The following is an 18264-nucleotide window of genomic DNA, read 5'->3' as shown; positions in this document are numbered from 1 at the left end:
TCAGCATTTGAAAAGCTAAGACTTCATCCGATTTCTCTGCTAGAACACCATCAAATCAAAGTAATAGCCTGATTATCTCATGGTGATCAGGAATTCTAATTGGTGCTTATGTATTATTGGTGAAATAAAAATGGGAAACTGAATTATTTAATAAGTTGATTTTGTTTAGTAAGGAAAATTCTCTCAAAACTTAAGGTACCTGAAGGAAAATATTTTTAGGGACAGAACTGCCGGGACAATCATGAACTTTAGATTTGTTTCACATTAGCAATATCCTCTCTCTCCCACCCCCACTCTGCAATCTCTGATAAACTTGACATAGAACCCACCAACATAATGAAACATCTGAATACTCTAAAACAGCAAGAGATTCACAGGAGATGGTGTTGAAGGCATTGGCTAACTAGAGGAAGACTTCTAGGTTGAAGGAGCCAGACCGATGTAATACAACTTTTGTTTTTGTATATAGCACTTGAAATAAAAAGTCGGTTTTCGGTGAGCAAACAGTTACAACATATCCATGCCACGGACGGCATCGTAGAGACAAAGAGAAGAGCAATGCTCAGGAATCGCTAGAGGCTCAAAATGGTGCCCAAGGCGCGGCGAGGAAAAGCAAGCAACACGCGTCAGAGTCTCATGTCCCTAGAAAGAGAAGTGGGTTGCGTGTGTGTGCTGTGGTGTGCACACAGACAGATATGCGCACCTGCGCATACGCGAGTCTGAAAGGACACACACCAATAAAGCAATCGCTCCTTCTGGGAAGTGGGATTGAAGGAGGAGAGAGGTTTTACTTCGCACAGAGACTCTAGTCCCATTTGAAGTGCATTTGTCTTTGAAACAGAGTCTTGCTCTACTCATTTTCCTTTTTTTGAATAGAGACCTCAGTTTCACTCTGTTGCCCAGGCAGGAGGCCAGGGGCAGGATCACAGCTCACCACAGCCTCATCCTCCCGGGCTCCTACGATCCTCCCACCTCAGCCTCCTGAGTAGCTGGGACGACAGCATGCGCCACCACACCTGGCTAATCTTTTGTAGAGATGACGTCTTGCTGTGTTGCCCGGCTGGTCTTGAACTCTTGGGCTTAAGCAATCCTCCCACCTCAGCCTCCCAAAGTGCTGGGATTACAGGCATGAACCACTGCCTGGCCCCGTTTGAATTTTATTTTATTTTATTTTTATTTTTTTGAGTTGGAGTCTCACTCGGTCGCCCAGACTGGAGTGTAGCAGCCGCTCCCGGCCACCGCAGCCTCGACCCGCTGGGCTCCGGCGATCCTTCCGCCTCAGCCTTCTGAGTAGCCGGAATTACAGGCGCGTGCTACCACGCCCAGCTGATTTTTGATTTATTGTAGAGATGAGGTCTCACTGCCCAGGCAGGTCTCGAACCCACGGGCTCAGGCCATCCACTCACCTCAGCCTCCCAAAGGCGCGGGATGACAGGCTGAGCCCCCGAGCCCGGCCCCATTTGGATTTTAAAGAAAGGTTTATCATCTCTGTATTAGGTCGATGCATGAGTTCATAGTGTTTATTTTTGCATGGCAACAACACTGTGGTGTTGGGAGTTTGCTGTTTGTCATTTGGAGTGACAATATTGTGCTTGGGAACACACCTTGCATTTTGCAGGTGTGAAGAAACTTAGTGCTATTTGTGGGCTAAGGAAGATGGGTGTCCAGTGGGGAAAAACGAACCCTTCTGAAGTATTCTCCGTTTTGAGTTGAATAAGGAACAAAGACAAGGCGGGCCGCTGAGACAGTCATCCCGTGTCCCGGGAGAATGCCGTCAGGAAAACACGGCCAGAAGAAGGCTCTGTCATTTCAAAGAGGGCCACTTTGACCTGAGGTCTTCTCCACGCCAGGAAGACCATCAGGTTTTCGTGAAGACTGTTTCACACTTTAATCCACAATGACCCGTGCCAGTCGACCCGGAAATTGGCAGACGTGACGCACTGTGGCCAGCCAGCCATCGTCGACGTTTGCATTCCATGGGTGCATGGAAAAAGGCGACAGGCGCTATGAACTTATGCATCGGCCCAATAATTAGGCCAAACTGAAAACACCCATTAACGTTTAAAAGGCAGTGGAGGCCGGGCTCGGTGGCTCAGCCTGTCACCCCAACACTTTGGGAGGCCGAGGCGAGTGGATTGCCTGAGCCCGCAGGTTCGCGACCAGCCTGGGCAGCTTGGCGAGACGTCGCCTCTACAATAAATCGAAAAATAAGCAGGATGTGGTAGCACATACCTGTAGTTCCAGCTACTTGGAAGGCTGAGGCGGAAGGATCGCCGGAGCCCAGCAGGCTGACGCTGGGGTGGCCACGAGCAGCGTGCCACTGCACTCCAACCTGGGCAATGGAGTGGGACTCTGACTCAAAAAATAAATAAATAAACAAAATAAAAATAAAAGGCAGTGGAAGTACTGATCTCAGCAACCGCGTTCTCCTCGAGGTCTAGAAAAGCCGACAGCCAAGACCAGGGATCCAGGTGTGCTGGGAGGCACACGCACTGGCAACGCACGCCTTCTGCTACAAGCTGAGCGCAGACAGACCTGCAGGCGGTGACCTCGGGGACTTGCTCTGCCCTCAGTAAGCTATGGATGTGTCTGGTGCTCCCTGGAAACTGGGTGGAGGAGACGCATGCTGGACCCGTCGGCACCGGTGCTGGCCAGAGGGCCCTGTCATCAGCGTCCCACCAGTGTCAGCAGGGTACCGCATCTGCGTCACCTCCGGCAGCGTCCCATCACATCGGGCTCCTCGGTCCGGTTCTGCCACCGACCCCTGCCCATCGTTCCTCTCACCAGCCCTTCTGAAGGCTTCCTTCGCAGGTTTGCTCTGCATTCTTGCCCTGGGCGAGACGTCCTGACGCCTTCTGCTCTCTCACTCCTTTGCTCCCCCTTGCAAAGATTTGCTTCAAGTCAGAGCAAGAGCAAAGTCCTCTCAGGCGCATGTCTGACAGGGGCCTAGAGGCCACGCATTCTGTGTCAGCTCTCTGTGCATACCCAGAACACCATGAAACGAGAAAGTGCAGCCCATTGGGTTCTTTGGTCACAATCTCTGGAAGGACATTCTGCTGACAGAGCGTGTATGTTCTTTTTTCTTTTTTACTTATGTTTTAAGTTACAATTTTGATAAATGATCTGTTGTTATTTATATCCATAAAGAGCAGAGCGATAACAAAGTGTGGGAAAAGAAGTAACAGTTGTTTATTTGGCTGAGAAAAGATAAACAGAAGTGGCCAATGGCTGGGTATTTAAAGTTGTCTCAATAATCCTAAAGCCTATTTTTATAAATAGCATTGCTGGCCTGCCAGTACCCTTACGCGACATACACCAGGACCGAACAGAAGGAGCACCTCTGACTTAATGGAAGTGAAAACAGTCCTAAAATGGCAAATGTTTATACCAGCATGTATGTCCTGTGGGGCGTTTCATGCCCGGCTAAACTAGGTGATAGAACTGCCACATCCCAGTATCGGCCTTTCCAGAGACAGAAAGAACTCCTGAATTACAGTCCATGCTCTGGAAGCACACATTTTGAATTGGTCTTCTGGCTGTGATATGGGGAGACTGGCGGCGCTAGTAAGGTGGTATTTTTCTGAGCTGCTGAGGACTGTTTAGTTAGAACTAATGTGGTTGGGTACACTGTTGTTCAAGATATGTGCCAGCCCCTCGGCTGTGGCTGAGGGTATCATGTTCGCTCAGTGCTGACTGGAAACAGCACCAGAGCCGAGTTCTTGGCAAGAGTGGGCTCACACACAAAACGAGGGCTGTACTTCCAAGGTTTTATTCCATGCATTCTTTACACTTTTTTTTCACAGTTTAAAACATAACTTATAGCGTAACACTTACACTGGCCAAGTACTATGATTTGCATATTTATTCTTGAAAAATAGACAAAAGCCTCAGACTCTGGAATCAAACGTTTCCTACCGTAAGTTCAGGACGGGAGCGCTCAAGGTGCAAGGAAGAACATTTTCCCAGGTTAAATGGAAAGCTGAGGGAAGACCCTTTCATGAGACTTTGGGAGACGATTTGACTGACATCTGAGTGTGCTGGAGAGCCCCTAACCGAGCATCCTTTTCCATCTCTCCCCTATTATGAAGCTTGTCAGCCCTGACTTCTGCTGAGCAGAAGAGCAGAGCTCTGAGAAGCAGACGCGTGAAAGAGGACAGGCACATGGGTTCCCAGGGCTCCCCAACTCCAGACCTGTTTCCTGCCAGTGGGCTTTCTGTATGTGAGAGGAGAAAGAAGTCACCAGATTATCACTGAGTCCCTGTCTTCTTGGGTACTCCTCACCGTTTCTTCATGGCTCTGGAAACTGTCCTGGCCTGAGGTCTGGTTCCTCTGCTACCTGGGGAGAGGACACAGGTGTGCGTGTTGACATATGTGTCTACAGGAGGTGGCTTGAGGGTCAGCATCTTGTGTGTGTCAGACGCTAGAGCTGCAAATCAATCGTGTAGGTCAATCGCTTTCTTGGCTTTTTTTTCCTGCTAATTTTTTTACTTTTTGTAGAAACAAGGTCTTGCTATGTTGCCTGGGCTGGCCTTGAACTCCTGGCCTCAAGTGATCCTCCTGCCTTGGCCTCCCAAAGTGCTGGGATGACAGGAGTGAGCCACGTGCCCGGCCACTTTCTTGTCTTCTGAACCAAGAACTGCCCTTGGAGCCCTTCTCTGGATCTCTGACAGTCCCGTGTGAATGTCCCAAAAGATCCCTTCCTGGAGCACTGGAGTCACTGTTCAGGGAAAGGCCTTTACCTGACCTCCAGGCAACTCCTCGCCTGCCACCTCAGAAGCAGAAAAGATGTGGGCGTTGGGGACCTGAACGGAGGGGGAAAAGAAAAGAAGTTTCCAGCACAAAAGACCATTTTGCGTGCAGCTGAAGGCTGGGGACACATCACACCTGGGGTGGTACCTTGCGTCTGCAGCTACGCATCTTGGAGAGCAAAAAGAGAATGGACAGTAAGCTCATGCCTGCTTTTAGACCGTGCTACCTGGAAGCTGGATGGAGGAAGTGTCAGCTAAACATGGCGCCCAACAACCCGAGGGAGAACGGCCAAGGCCAGCTTGGTCCAGTCCCCAGTCTTCCTGGAGCCCAAGACCCCAGGGCAGTGGATCCTTCCCAACACCCAGGACAGTGCTTTCCTGCATAGCTTTCCAGATCCTGAGGAAGCCTCACACTTTTCTCAAGTCGCTCAGAGAGCGCTGTGCATGTGGTGGGCTTCTCTGGACAACCTGACGGGAGGTGGTGAGGGCCAAGTGTTCCTCAGCCCAGGCAGGAGACAGCAAGGGCCTGACTCGGGGCGTGAAGTGTCAGTGATTGAGGGGGAGGGGGACGGCCCCAAGGCCTGAGATGGTGGGTCTTCCAGTCGTCCCGCCGCGGGGCAGGCTTTCACAAGCTGGCACCCTCCAGCTTGGCAGGAGGCCAGACGCTGCCCATAGCACGATGCACTGTTAAGTCTGAGCCACGGGAGGGAAAGTCCAATTGATGCCGGGAATGTCCTGTGGGGCGTTTCATGGGAGGAAGAGAAAGATCATTTTCTCTTTCTTCGTGCCAAAGCTGGCCACTCAGGAGAGCCCTGAGCTCCTCTCCTGAAGCTGCCAGCCACGGGCCTGGCCTCAGGGCAAGTCACCACGCACAGCAGCACCCCCACCCACCCAGTCTCTTCCGCCTCAGTTTCTGGGGCCATCGGTTGTCCAGAAGCCTCACATCTTTTCCCAACAGCTTCCTCGGCTGGCAGGATGCGAGATGGGGCGCTGGTGGCCCGCGGGTGGCGGAGCAGGCGGGACGCAAAGGCACAGAGAGCATGTTCCGGCATTGGTGGCCCGCCCATCTGGGGTGGTCTGGGCCGACAGGAGACCCGGCCAGAGCCCGTGTTGCGAGCGGCCGCCGGCGCCCACACCCCCGTGGGCTGGGTCAGCATGGCCTGAAGCTGCAGCCAAGCGAGCGCCTGGCTCGAAGCCTCCATCACGCTTCTCCTTGCCTCGGGGCGAGGCTACAACGGATGCCCCGTCCCCGGTCTTCAGCTCCGGGCGTCAGGGCTGCCCACTCGAGGCGGTCCCCTTGGGAGTGGCTGCCGTGGCAGGGCCAGGGAGACCAACGCACAGCGGGGGTGGGAGCGCACCTGCTCCTTCCATGGATGGCTTCGTCCCGAGGTAGGAGGGCAGGCGCCCGCCTGCCTAACACTCGACGCCCTGCAGCTCCATCTCCTCGGCTGTGCTCTCTGCAAAGCAAAAGGCAGCCAAGGAGCCACGCAGGGCTGTCTTGGTGGGAGCGGGGGACTCGCGCCACCCGCCTCAGAAGCACGCACGGAGGACCCCGGGGCCCAGGGAGTTACCTTTGAGTCTGTGTCGTCTCCTCCTCTGAAATTTGTATGCACATCTGTTACAAACCCACATGAGGCTGACGAGTACCGCGGCCACAGCAGCAAGAAAGGCGAGGAGGACGGCGACAAAGTGCAGGTCTTCGTAGAGGATCTCTGCGCGTGGGGGCGGGGAGGGGAAGACAACACCTCTTGGAGCGTTGAGGTCAGCTCCCACGCGCGCGCTGGGCGGGGGCGCCGGGCTCCGGCCGTCTTACCCGAGACGTGCAGCACAATGGTGCCAAACTGGCTGCTCCCCAGGCGCTCGGTCACGGTGATGACGTAGGAGCCAGAGTCCCTCACGCCCACACCGAAGAGCTGGAGCGAGCCGTTGTCGAAGGTGCAGACTCTGTCCCTGTGGCTTCGGGAGACGTTGGCCCGCGTCCCCGGCTCCCACTCCACGATCTTCTGCACGCCCCAGGGGGACGTGTACGTCCATTCGATGGTGGGCACGCCGTGACACGAGTACTCAACGGAAAGCAGGATGTCCTCTCTGACGGTGGCGTTGATGGCGGCCTGGGGGATGTACAGGGACACGCCCTGACCTGCAGGAGGACACGCAGGGTGTGGGGCACACTTACGTGAATTTACGCACGAGATCACGGGTCATATTTAGGGAGTGCCTAGGACGGGCCAGGCACTGCTCTGGGTTCTGGTGTGGAAGCTCCCGCGGTGAGCGGGATGCAGGCTCCCTGGAGCTCATTTCCTGGAAGGAGGACATCCTGGGGATAAATAAGCCAGTGCGACAGTTGGAGACCATGGCGGTGCCTTCCAGCGAACGCGTCAGGGGACGGTGACGGCGGGGTGCAGGCAGGACGGCCTGGGAAGACCTCACAGGAAATGGCCTTTGGGCTGAGCCCTGGTGGAGGAGGAAGCGGAGGAGGGGGAGGCGGAGGAGGGGATCCCTGCGGAGGCGCAGAGGGACAGCCTTCCGGGGAAGGAAACCGGCACCGGCTTGCGTGGTGAGGATGAGGAGGGCGCTGTTTGCGGGACAGAAGGCAGGCAGCATGCTGGAATGCGTGCGCAGCGGGGAGGGTTTGGGAGAGGAGGAGGGAGAGCTGGCCGTGAGCCACGTCCAGGGCCGGGCCCTCGGGGACAGAAGTCGCAGGAGGGCTGAGGCAGGAGGACGACGGTCCCCATTAGCTGCTGCTTCCCAAGATGCTCCCCACGTTCACGTGTTGGAGTCCTCATCCCCCATGCAGGTGTCGCATGGGGCCTTTGGGAGGTGGCAAGCTTGTGAGGGCACTGTCCTCATGAGTGGACTACGGCCCAGCTCCTGGGAGCCGGCTCCTGACGGAAAGGCGCGCCCAGCCCCTCCACCCTCCGCCACGGGCAACGCTGCGAGGGCCCTCACAGATACCACCTCTCGGTCCGGACTTCCCGGCCTGCAGAATGTGAGTCCCGTAGACCGCTGCTCATTGTAACCACCCGTCTCAGGGATCCGCCAGAGCAGCCAAAACAGACTAAGACGGGCAAGGGGGAGGCAGAGGAGTGGCTAGTGGCGACTGCAAGCCAGATAGGAGATGGGCATGGCGGCCCAGGAGGTGAGGGGAATGGTCTGATTTAGGGCCTGCATCCGGAAGCAAGGGGGACGGAGCACACCTGGCCGGTTGGATGTGGGGCGGGGAGCAAAGCAGCATCCAGCAGAGATTCCTGCTGAGTCTGCGGATGACAAGTGGTGCCGCCGGCTGGTCTTGTGCACACGAGTGCACGTGTCTGCGTACATGCATGTCGTGAGCGTGCACCGAGCGGGTCGCAGGCACCAGGCTTGGGGCCCCCGCCCAACAGCCATCAGCTCACGAAAGCCTCACACGACCCACGACCACGACGCCGAGGACGCACCCCGAAGAAGCCCAGGCTCGGAGGAGCTCGGGAGCTTGTCCAAGTTCACTGGGCAGGGCTGGGATCCACACCAGGGCCACTGGCGCCCAAGCGCGTCAGCTCAGCCTCGGTGCCAACTCCAAGGCCAGCGGCTGGCAGTGGAGGGCGCAGAAAGTGACCGCGTCCCCACACACCAGAGACGTGGCCAGGGTGGCTGAGACCGGCAGGGAACAGGCAGGACTGAGCGTGGCGCCCGTCCCGGGGCTTCCCCCTCGGCTTCCCGTCAGCCCTTCATGCTCTGGGCACCCCGCTGGCCCCGGGGTCCTGCCGGCTGGCTCCAAGTGGCCACACCTGCTGCCTTCCAGATTGTTCCCACCGTCCTCTCCCATCCTGCGTGGTCTCTCTATGGCCTGGCCAGGTGACTGGAGATAGTCCAGCAAGTTCCACGCGAAAGAGCGGGAAGTCACAAGGGTTTTCAAGAGTTATGGCTGCCAAGTAACAGAAATGGTTTTTCCCCCACACTTTGCATTTTTAAAGATATTAAGGAAAATCTGAAAGTCAGGCTCAGCTAACACCTGTGTACTGTATACCTTCTCCTAGATTCATTAGTTTTCTTTCTTTCTTTTTTTTGGTCAGGAAGAGGTCTTGCTATATTGCCCAGGTTGGTCTTGAACTCCTGGGCTCAAGCAAACCTTCCACCTTAGCCTCCCAATGTGCTGGATTTACAGGTGTGAGCCACCACACCCAGTCACTAATTGTTAACAAATTTCCACATTTGTTTCTCTCTCTCTTTATATATATATTTTAAAAATTTTAAAACTACAACATTAAACAATTTTCTCTCTGAATCATCAGGGTAAGTTGCAGACATCTTGATACTTCACCTAAGAACAAGCTGTTCTACATGACTACGACATCATTATCTATCCAAGACGTTTAACATTGGCCCAATACTTTCTAATATACAGTATATATTCAAACAGCTTTACCTTATTGTCCAAAAGAAACCTTCCTTTTTTTTTTTTTTTTTTTTTTTTTTTTTTTGAGTTGGAGTCTTACTCCATTGCCCAGACTGGAGTGCAATGGCCACTCCCGGTCACCGCAGCCTTGACCTGCTGGGCTCCGGCGATCCTTCCGCCTCAGCCGTCCAAGGAGCTGGAACTACAGGTGTGCGCTGCCACGGCCAGCTAATTTTTGATTTATTGTAGAGACGAGGTCTCGCCAAGATGCCTGGTGCGGGTCTCGAACCCGTGGGCTCAGGCAGTCCACTCACCTTGGCCTCCCAAATTGCTGGGATTACATACTGAGCTACCGAGCCCGGCTCCGCTGGTTTTTAAGCACCATCATTTCCTTGAAGCAATTGCATTTTAACAAGGGCTCTCACGTCTTAAAGGCAGAGAATGGGCAACTTGGGAAATTCTGGCATTGAGAAAGATTAGAGATCATTTTGAACAGGTGATTTTTGCATCCTGTGTTTATATCACAGGGGGTGGCCCCGAGGTCTACTCATGGGTCACCTTTGAAGGCCAGCAGAGTCCTGGCCTGGCGCTGTGCACACCGGGAGCATGATAAAAGAATCACAGACCCTGTGAGGCGGAAGGCACCTTGCTAGCTAACTCCCGACGGAGTGTGGGAGTTCAAAGCGCTCATCTTAGCTGGGCTCGGTGGCTCAGCCTGTAATCCCGCACCTTTGGGAGGCTGAGGTGAGTAGATAGTCTGAGCCTGCGGGTTCGAGACGCGCCTGGGCAACTTGGCGAGACCTCATCTCTACAATAAATCAAAAAATCAGCCGGGCATGGTAGCGCATGCCTGTAATTCCGGCTACTTGGAAGGCTGAGGCGGAAGGATTGCCTGAGCCCAGTCTGGGTGACAGAGTGAGACTCCAGCTCAAAAACAAAACAAAACAAAGCGCTCATCTTTCGGCCTTGGCTTGAAGGCTTCCTTCAGTGACAGCGCTCTACTCACAGGGCAACTTCTTTCCAACTGGGGGAAGCTCTACTTAGAAAATCTTTCACTTCCACCTGAAATCCGCCCCCTCTGTGGCAACGTGGACTACGGAAGTTCTCTTCCAGCACGCAGGAGCCCTTCAGATGCCCAAGGACTCTTCTCAAAGCTCCCTGGACCGCTCCTTCTCATTCAAGCCCTCAACATGCGACATAGTTATTCTTTAACACAGAACAAAGTACAGCGCTTCAGGTTGCTGGAATAAGGAAGAAGGCAGGCAAAATTCCAGGTCAGTCGTGGAGGGCAGGAACTGAGGTGTTCTCTTCATCCCTGTGCCCCTTGCACCCCGCATGAGGCCTGGCACATAGTGGTTGGTCAATAAATATTTGTTGAGTACATGAACAAGTGGATGACCAAATATTTACAGTAAGAAGAAGCGTGAGCCTTTTCCTGATAGGAATGTTGCTGCTTGGGTGGTTTGAAGAGTTAGGCACATCTAAAAGTTACCATTCTTATAGGGAAGAGAAATACATTTAAGTAAAGCTTTCTGTGCCAGCTACAGTTATATTTTATAATCACTATCTCTTATTTTTTACGCGAGCCAGCAACATGCCCACATAGTAAATGGCATATATGTATCTCCATTCATCTCTCAGTGGCCACAGGTAGTTTTCATGTCTTGGCTGCTGACATAAGCTGCAATGAACATGTGGGTGCAGTTATCTCTTTGATAAGCTGATTTCAAGTCCTTTGGATATGCAACATATTCAGTAGGATTGCTGAATAGTGTGGCAGTTCTAGTTTTAATTTTTTTGAGAAATTTCCATACTGTTTTTCATAATGGCCATACCAATACACATTCCCACTGACGGTGTACAAAGATTTCCTTTTCTCCACATCCTTGTAAACATCTGTTATCTTATCTTTTTAATAATAGCCATCCTAATAGGAGTAAGATGATCTCTCATTTTATGTGTGTGTGTGTTTTTTCCTTTGAGACAGGGTCTCACTCTGTTGCACAGGCTGGAGTGCAGTATGATCATAGCTCACTGCAGCCTCAAACTCCTGGACTCAAGCGATCCTCCCACCTCAGCCTCCTGAGTAGCTAGGACTATAGGTGCACAACACCGCATCAGGCAATTTTTTTTGGTTAGAGACAGGGTCTTGAACTCCTGGCCTCAAGCAATCCTCCTGCCTCAGCCTCAGCCTCCCACAGTGCGGTGATCGCGGTTTTGGTTTGTATTTCCCTGTGATTAAGTCCCTTCTCATGTACCTGTTTGTTTTTGTCTTCTTCGGAGAGATGACTCTGCAGGTTCTTTGCCCATTTGGCTTGTTTTTGTTTTACTATTGAGTTGTACGAGTTCCTTATATATTCTGGATATCGCCCTCCTTCCCGGTGTGCAGATGTTTTCTCTAATTCCATAGATTGCATTTTCATTCTGTTGTTCCCTTTGCTGTGCAGGAGCCTTTCAGTTTGATGTTGTCCCACTTAGTTATTTTTGGTTGTGGCTTGTGTTTTTGGCGTTGTATCCAAGAAGTCATTGTGAAGACCAATGCAATGCTAAGGAGCTTTCTCCTGTTCTCTTCTAGGACTTTGATGGTTGTCAGTATCACACTTAAGTGTTTAATCCATTTTGGGTTAATTTCACCAGCCTAGGCTGGGAGTGCAGTGGCACGCTTATGGCTCACCACAGCCTTGATCTCCTGGGCTCAGGTGATCCTTCCACCTTAGCTTTCCAAGTAGCTAGGACTACAGGAATATGCTACCATACCTGGCTAAATTTTGCGTGTGTTTTGCAGAGACAAGGTCTCCCTATGTTGCCTAGGCTGGTGTCGAACTCCTGGGCTCATCTCTGCCTCCCAAAGTGCTGTGATTATAGGTGTGAGCCATTGTGCCTGTCCCCCATTGTGTATTCTTGGCATTCTTGTCAAATATTAGCTGACCATGTATGTTTGGGTTTGTTTCTGGGCTCTGTATTCTGTCCTACTGGTCTGTGTGTCTGTTTTTATGTTAGTGTCATACCCTTCTGATTACTACAGCTCTGAAACATACTTTAAAATCAGAAAGTGTGATGCTTTCAGCTTTGTTCTGTCTCAAGATTGCTTTGGTTATTCAAGGTATTTTGTGATTCCATATGAATTATATTTTCAATTTATGTTAAAAATGTCATTGAAATTTTGAGCCAGGTATGGCGGCTCACACCTGTAATCCCAGCACTTTGGGAAGTGGAGGTAAGAGGATTGCCTGAGCCCAGGGGTTCAAGACCTTGTCTCTACACTAAATCAAAAAATTAGCTGGGTGTGGTGACATGCACCTGTGGTTCCAGCTACTTGGAAGGCTGAGACAGAAGGATCGCTTGAGTGGAAGTTTCACCTGAATCCAGCAGATCAAGGCTACGGTGGCTGTGAGCATGTAACCGCACTCCAGCCTGGGTGGCAGTGATATTCCTGCTCAAAAAAAAAAAAAACCCAAAATTTTGATAGGCATTGCAATCACTAAGTCTGTAGATCTGGGTAGCAGGGGCATTTTAACAGTTCTAATTCTTCCATTTACAACATGAAATATCTTTCCATTTATTTGTGTCTTCTTCACTTTCTTTCATCAGCATCTTACAGTTTTCAGTGTATAGATCTCGTCTCCTTGGTTAAATTTACTTCTACATATTTTGTTGTTTTTGATGTTATTGTAAATGAGATTGTTTTTTCTTTTTTTTTTTTTTTCGAGTTGGAGTTTCACTCTGTCGCCCAGACTGAAGTGCAGTGGCACACTCCTGGCCACCGCAGCCTCAACCTGCTGGGCTCCGGCGATCCTTCCACTTCAACCTTCCAGGTAGCTGGAGCTACAGGTGCACGCTACCACGCCTGGCTATTTTTTGATTTATTGTAGAGACGAGGTCTCATCAAGTTGCCCAGGTGGGTCTCGAACCCGTGGGCTCAGGCAATCTACCCGCCTCAGCCTCCCAAAGTGCTGGGATTACAGGCTGAGCCACCGAGCCCAGTCTGAGATTGTTTTCTTAATTTCCTTTTCAGTAGCTCATTGTTAATGTATAGAAACACAACTGATTTTGTATGATTTTGTAACCTGCAACTTTACTGAGTTCTTTAATTTTAACAGTTTTTTAGTGGAGTTGTTAGGGTTTTCCATGTATAAGATCATGTCATCTATAAACAGAGACAATTTATCTTCTTCCTGCCTGATTTAGATGTCTATTATTTCTTTTTCTTGCCTAATTGCTCTGGCTAGGACTTCCAGTACTATGTGAATAGATGTGGTGAGGTGGGCACCCTTCTCTTGTTCCTGATCTTGGAGGAAAAATTTCCAGTTGTTCACCATTGAGTCTGCACTGGTTATGGGCTTGTCTCATGGGGCCTTTATTATGTTGAGGTACAATCCTCCTATACCTAATTTGTTGAGGGCTTTTATCATGAAAGACTATTGAACTTGTCAAATGTTTTCTCTGCATCTATTGATACTATATGATCTCCCCCCTTCATTCTGTTAATGTGGCATTTTATGTTTCCTGAGTTGCATATGTTGAGTCATCTTTGTATCCCAGGGATAAGTCCCACTTGATCATGGTGTATGCTTTTTTTTTTAGTTAGAGTCTCACTCTGTCACCCAGGCTGGAGTGCCGTGGCACACTCACGGCCACCCCAGCACTGATCTGCTGGGCTCCGGCTATGCCTCTTTTAATGTACTGCTGAATTCAGTTTGCTAGTGTTTTGTAGAATACTTTTGCATTCATGTTCACCAGGGATATGAGCCTGTGATTTTCTTTTCTTGTAGTGTCCTTGACTGGCTTTGGTATCAGGGTAATACTGGCCTTGTAAAATAAATTTGGAAGTGTTCCCCCTCTTCAGTTTTTTGGAAGAGTTTGGGATTGGCATTAATTATTTAAATGTTTGGTAAAATGTACCAGTGAAGCCATCTTGCCCTGGGCTTTTCTTTGCTGGGAGGTTTTTGATGACTAATTTAATGCCCTTTCTCATTACTGGTCTGTTAAGAGTTTCTATTTTTTTGTGATTTAGTCTTGGCAGGCTGTATGTTTCTAGGAATTTATCAATTTTTCTGGGTTATCCTATTTTTGGCATATAATTGTTCATAGTGGTTTCTTTTATTTTCTTTCAAGTTGGAGTCTCACTGTGTCACCCAGGCTGGAGTTCAGTGGCACGCTCATGGTCACCGCAACCTCAACCTGTTGGACTCAGGTGATCCTTCCACTTTAGCCTTCCAAGTAGCTGGAATTACAGGTGCATGCCACCATGCCTGGCTAATTTTTTTGATTTATTGTAGGGATGAAGTTTCACCAATTTTCCCAGGTTGGTCTCAAACCCCTGGGCCCAGGCAATCTTCTTGCCTTCACCTCCTAAAGTGCTGGAATTACATATGTGAGATGCCTGGCTTAGTAGTCTCTTACAGTTTTTTGTATTTTTGTGGTACCAATCATAATGTCTACTCTTTTATTCATAATTTTATTTATTTTAGTCCTTTCTCATTTCTTCGTCTACTAAGAGTTTTACATTTTTCTCTTTTTTAAAAAAAGAACTCAGTTTTGTTGCTCTTTTGTATTGTTTTTCTAGTCTCTATTTAATTTTTTTCTAATTTTGATTATTATATTTTTTGGCTAACTTTGGGCTTAGTTTGTTCTTCTTTCTCAAGTTCCTTGAGGTGTAAAGTTAAGTTGATTATTTGACAGCTTTCTTTTTTTTTTATGTAGACATTTATAGCTATAAACTTTCCTTTTAGAACTGCTTTTGCTGTATCCCATACTTTTTGAAATGTTGTGTTTCCATTTTGGTTTCGTGGTGGTTTTTTTTTCCTTTTGATTTCTTCTTTGACCCATTAGTTATTTAGGAGTGTGTTGTTTAACTTCCGCACATTTGAAAACTTTCCAATTTTCCTCCTGTTACTGATTTCTAGTTTCATACTATTGCAGTCAGAAAAGATACTTGATATGATTTAAGTCTTGAGTTTGCTAAAACTTGAGAAATGCTGCCTCTTAATCAGACAGACTGACCAGACATCCAACTAGGTTTTAGGAACAATGAGCTTCTCTTCCTATCGATCTACCACATGTATTTAGGAATAAATGGTCTATGACGAAGATGAAATATTAACAGTTCCAAGGATTTTAAGGTTGTTTGTCAAATGTTTAAAAAAGTTGAATTAATGAATAACTGCCTCTGCACTGCATGCTAAAATCATTCCAGAATAAGCCCAGAGAAACATAGTGGCTGGGCCAATAGTCAAACCTGGTATAACGTTCTACTCCAGGAGGTGGGTTCAGTGCCTGAGATTTTACTTGTAGATAGATGCCAGGCAGCCACTTACAAGGATGAACTTCTCATGGGCAAGGAAAGATGCCTTTGATGTACTAAGTCAAAAAATAAATTCATAAAACAGCATGGTATGATCTCCTTTGTGTTTGCATAAATATGTACTAGTATGTACATATTATACATGGAAAAATGTTGTAGTAACATGCTAAACTGTTAACAGGAATTACCCCTCAGAGATTGGATCATAAGATAATTTTATTTATATAATTTTGAAATTTTCAGTGTTTACTGAGCTGATAATTTTTTAAGAAGTGTGTTTTTAAAAATCTTTTTAAGTTTTCCTGATTGGACTAAGCAATCTGCCCACTAAACTTTAAAGAAAAGATTCAGAGACAGAGTCTTGCTCTGTCTCCCAGGCTGGCGTGCCATGGCACGATCCTAGCTCACAGCAACCTTGAACTCCTGGGCTCAAGGGATCTTTCTGCCTCAGCCTTCCCAGCAGTAGGGATTACAAGTACCAACCATTGTGCCTGGCTCAAAAAAAGCTTGACGGTTAAACGTTTACCTTTGTGACCATGTGTGGTGGCTCACACCTGTAATCCCTGTGCTTTGGAAGGCCAAGGGGGAAGATTGCTTGAGGTCAAGAATTTGAGACCAGCCTGGGCAACATAAGTAAGACTCCATCTCTACAAAAACAAAAACCAAAAAATCAGCCAGATGTAGCGTTGAACACCTGTTGTCCTAGCTGCTTGGGAGGGTGAGGCAGGAGTTTCCCTTGAACCCAGGAGTCTGATTTACAGTAAGCTATGTCTGTGCCATTGCATTCTAGTTTGGGTGACAGAAAAAGATTCTCGTCTTTAAAAGGAGGGAAAAAAAGCAGTTTACTTTGCATCTTCACTTGAATTTTACGTGAAGAGCAGAGAGGAGCTAAATTTCTAGCCATCTCCTTGATAGATGAGGATAGACACAGTTGTTTTCAATGTCCTCCCTCAAAGAACAAGTCACAAGCCAGGCGAGACGATTCAGCCTGTCATCCCAGCAGTTTGGGAGGCCAAGGTGAGAGGACTGCCTAAGCCCATGGGTTCAAGACCAGCCTGGGCAACATGGTGAGACCTCATTTCTACAATAAATCAAAAAATTAACTGGGCATGGTGGTGCATGCCTGTAGTTTCAGTTACTTGGAAGGCTGAGGTGGAAGGATCGCCAGAGCCCAGCAGGTTGAGGCTGCGGTGGCCATGAGCGTGCCACTGCCCTCTAGCCTGGGCAACGGAGTGAGACTCCAACTCAAAAAAAAACAAGTCACAGAACTGAAGATTTTAACAGGGCAGAAGTGAACCAAAAGGCTTCCTAAAAGCCTGATTTCCTGGAGCTGGTGAGACCCTCTGGCAGTGAATCAGAAAGCTGTTGAGAAAAAGTAATAAAAGTACTAGCAGTTACTGAATGATGGACTGGAATAACACTAAGAATGGCTACTCATTCCTTTTTTCACAAATGACACAGGTTGTGCCTTTACATTTTAGAAAATTGGCTTAAGGCTGGGCATGGTGGCTCACGTCTCATCCCAGCACTTTGGGAGGCCAAGATGAAGAACCACTTGAGCCCAGGAGTTCTCAGTTCAACACTGTGAGACCTTGTCTCTACAAAAATTAAAAACAACTAGCCAGGCATGGTGGTGTGCACCTATGGTCTTAGATACTTGGGAGGCTGAGGTGCGAAGATTGCTTGAGCCTAGGATGTCGCGAGAGCAGTGAGCCATGACCACACCACTGCACTCCAGCCTAGGGGACAGAGCAAGACCCTAACTCCAAAAAACAAATAAATAAAATAAAATTTAAAAAATTGTTTTGAATATTTAAATGATCTCTTTTGAGTTGGGGTCTCATTGTAAAAAGTTTTTTTGCAGGGACAAGGTCTTGCTATGTTTCCTAGGCTGGTCTCAAACTCCTGGACTCAAGCAATTCTCCCACCTTGGCCTCCCAAAGTGCTGGATTACAGCTCTGAGCAACTGTGCCTGGCCGACTTAAAAGATCTCAAACAGAAGGGGGTTTATTTCCTGAAATAGCAACAACAGTCAATATTGTTTGGACACAATTACAGTATGAACGAATAATGAGACAGACATTGCCAACGTGGTCTCTGGCTTTAAAGAGTCATGGAGAAGCACCTTAGGGAGGATCACTCATTTTCACCTGGTTTATGTGGAAAGCACTTATCCAGCCAATGTGGCCATCAGATGTGGCCGAGAACCAAGAAATCAGCATCGTTGTCGTCGTCTTCCTTATCAAGTCTTTAAGCAGCTGGCCTATGTCATGAAGCCTAGGGTCCAAGGGTCCAAATTCAGACCATTGGAGTGGCGTGGGCTTCTGATGGAGCACATTCCCAGGGGATCATTCCCAGGAGCAGTGAGGTGCAGTGAGAAACCTGGGGTGGCTCTAGCCTGGGCCCTCCTTGCTGGGAGACCTGGAGTACGTCCTCCACCTGTGAGAGCCTCACGTCTCCTGGGAGGATGAGGCAAGACGACCCATCCATCTGGGGCCCAGCAATGGGCCAGGCACAGAGCAGGGACACAGCCCTTCATGCTTGTTGAGGAGTGCAGCCCCCACGGCTCACCTTCCCCGATCAGGTCTGCATCACCGTCCAAAGAAAGACTGACCAGCTGTCCCCATTTGTTGGGAGCCGGTCGTGGAGGCCAGCCTGAGCGTTAGGGATCCAGGCGGGCTGCAGACCCTGAGACCGCTAGGACGAGTTCAGGAGCTGAGGGCCCATTGCCTCTTCCCTTCTTTGCTGTTTTGGCACGTTCCACTAGCAGGGACTTTGATGATCTAAGCATGAAGTTCTGAGAGCACGACAGGCATGGCTTACTTTAGGAGTCCATT

The 18264-nt window shown here is 49.4% G+C and overlaps 1 protein-coding gene across 1 annotated transcript; it reads right to left on the bottom strand.

The window, feature by feature from the left end:
- Window positions 1-6113: 6113 nt before the first annotated feature.
- On the bottom strand, window positions 6114-7352 carry VSTM5 (V-set and transmembrane domain containing 5). The gene is made up of 4 exons (XM_008064133.2): window positions 6935-7352; window positions 6562-6888; window positions 6320-6460; window positions 6114-6205 (listed from the first exon to the last, which is right to left on the bottom strand). The coding sequence occupies exons 1-4, from the start codon at window positions 7350-7352 to the stop codon at window positions 6162-6164; spliced, it is 930 nt and encodes a 309-aa protein (XP_008062324.1). The 3' UTR covers window positions 6114-6161.
- Window positions 7353-18264: the final 10912 nt, after the last annotated feature.

The sequence above is a fragment of the Carlito syrichta genome, unplaced genomic scaffold (assembly GCF_000164805.1).
Source record: "Carlito syrichta isolate Samal-C Ts95f unplaced genomic scaffold, Tarsius_syrichta-2.0.1 Scaffold100614, whole genome shotgun sequence".
Taxonomy (NCBI): Eukaryota; Metazoa; Chordata; class Mammalia; order Primates; family Tarsiidae; genus Carlito; species Carlito syrichta.
Note: the sequence above shows the minus strand (reverse complement) of the source record. Positions and strands in the feature narration are given on the sequence as shown.

Bases quoted from the DNA above. Each gene is read 5' to 3' on its own strand.
- VSTM5 (XM_008064133.2), bottom strand. From the start codon at position 7,352: ATGCTGCCTGCCTTCTGTCCCGCAAACAGCGCCCTCCTCATCCTCACC. The intron at 6,461-6,561 runs GTAAGACGGCCG...CCCCACGCGCAG, and splicing joins CATTGTGCTGCACGTCTCGG to AGATCCTCTACGAAGACCTG. The intron at 6,206-6,319 runs GTAACTCCCTGG...TTTGCTTTGCAG, and splicing joins GAGACGACACAGACTCAAAG to AGAGCACAGCCGAGGAGATG.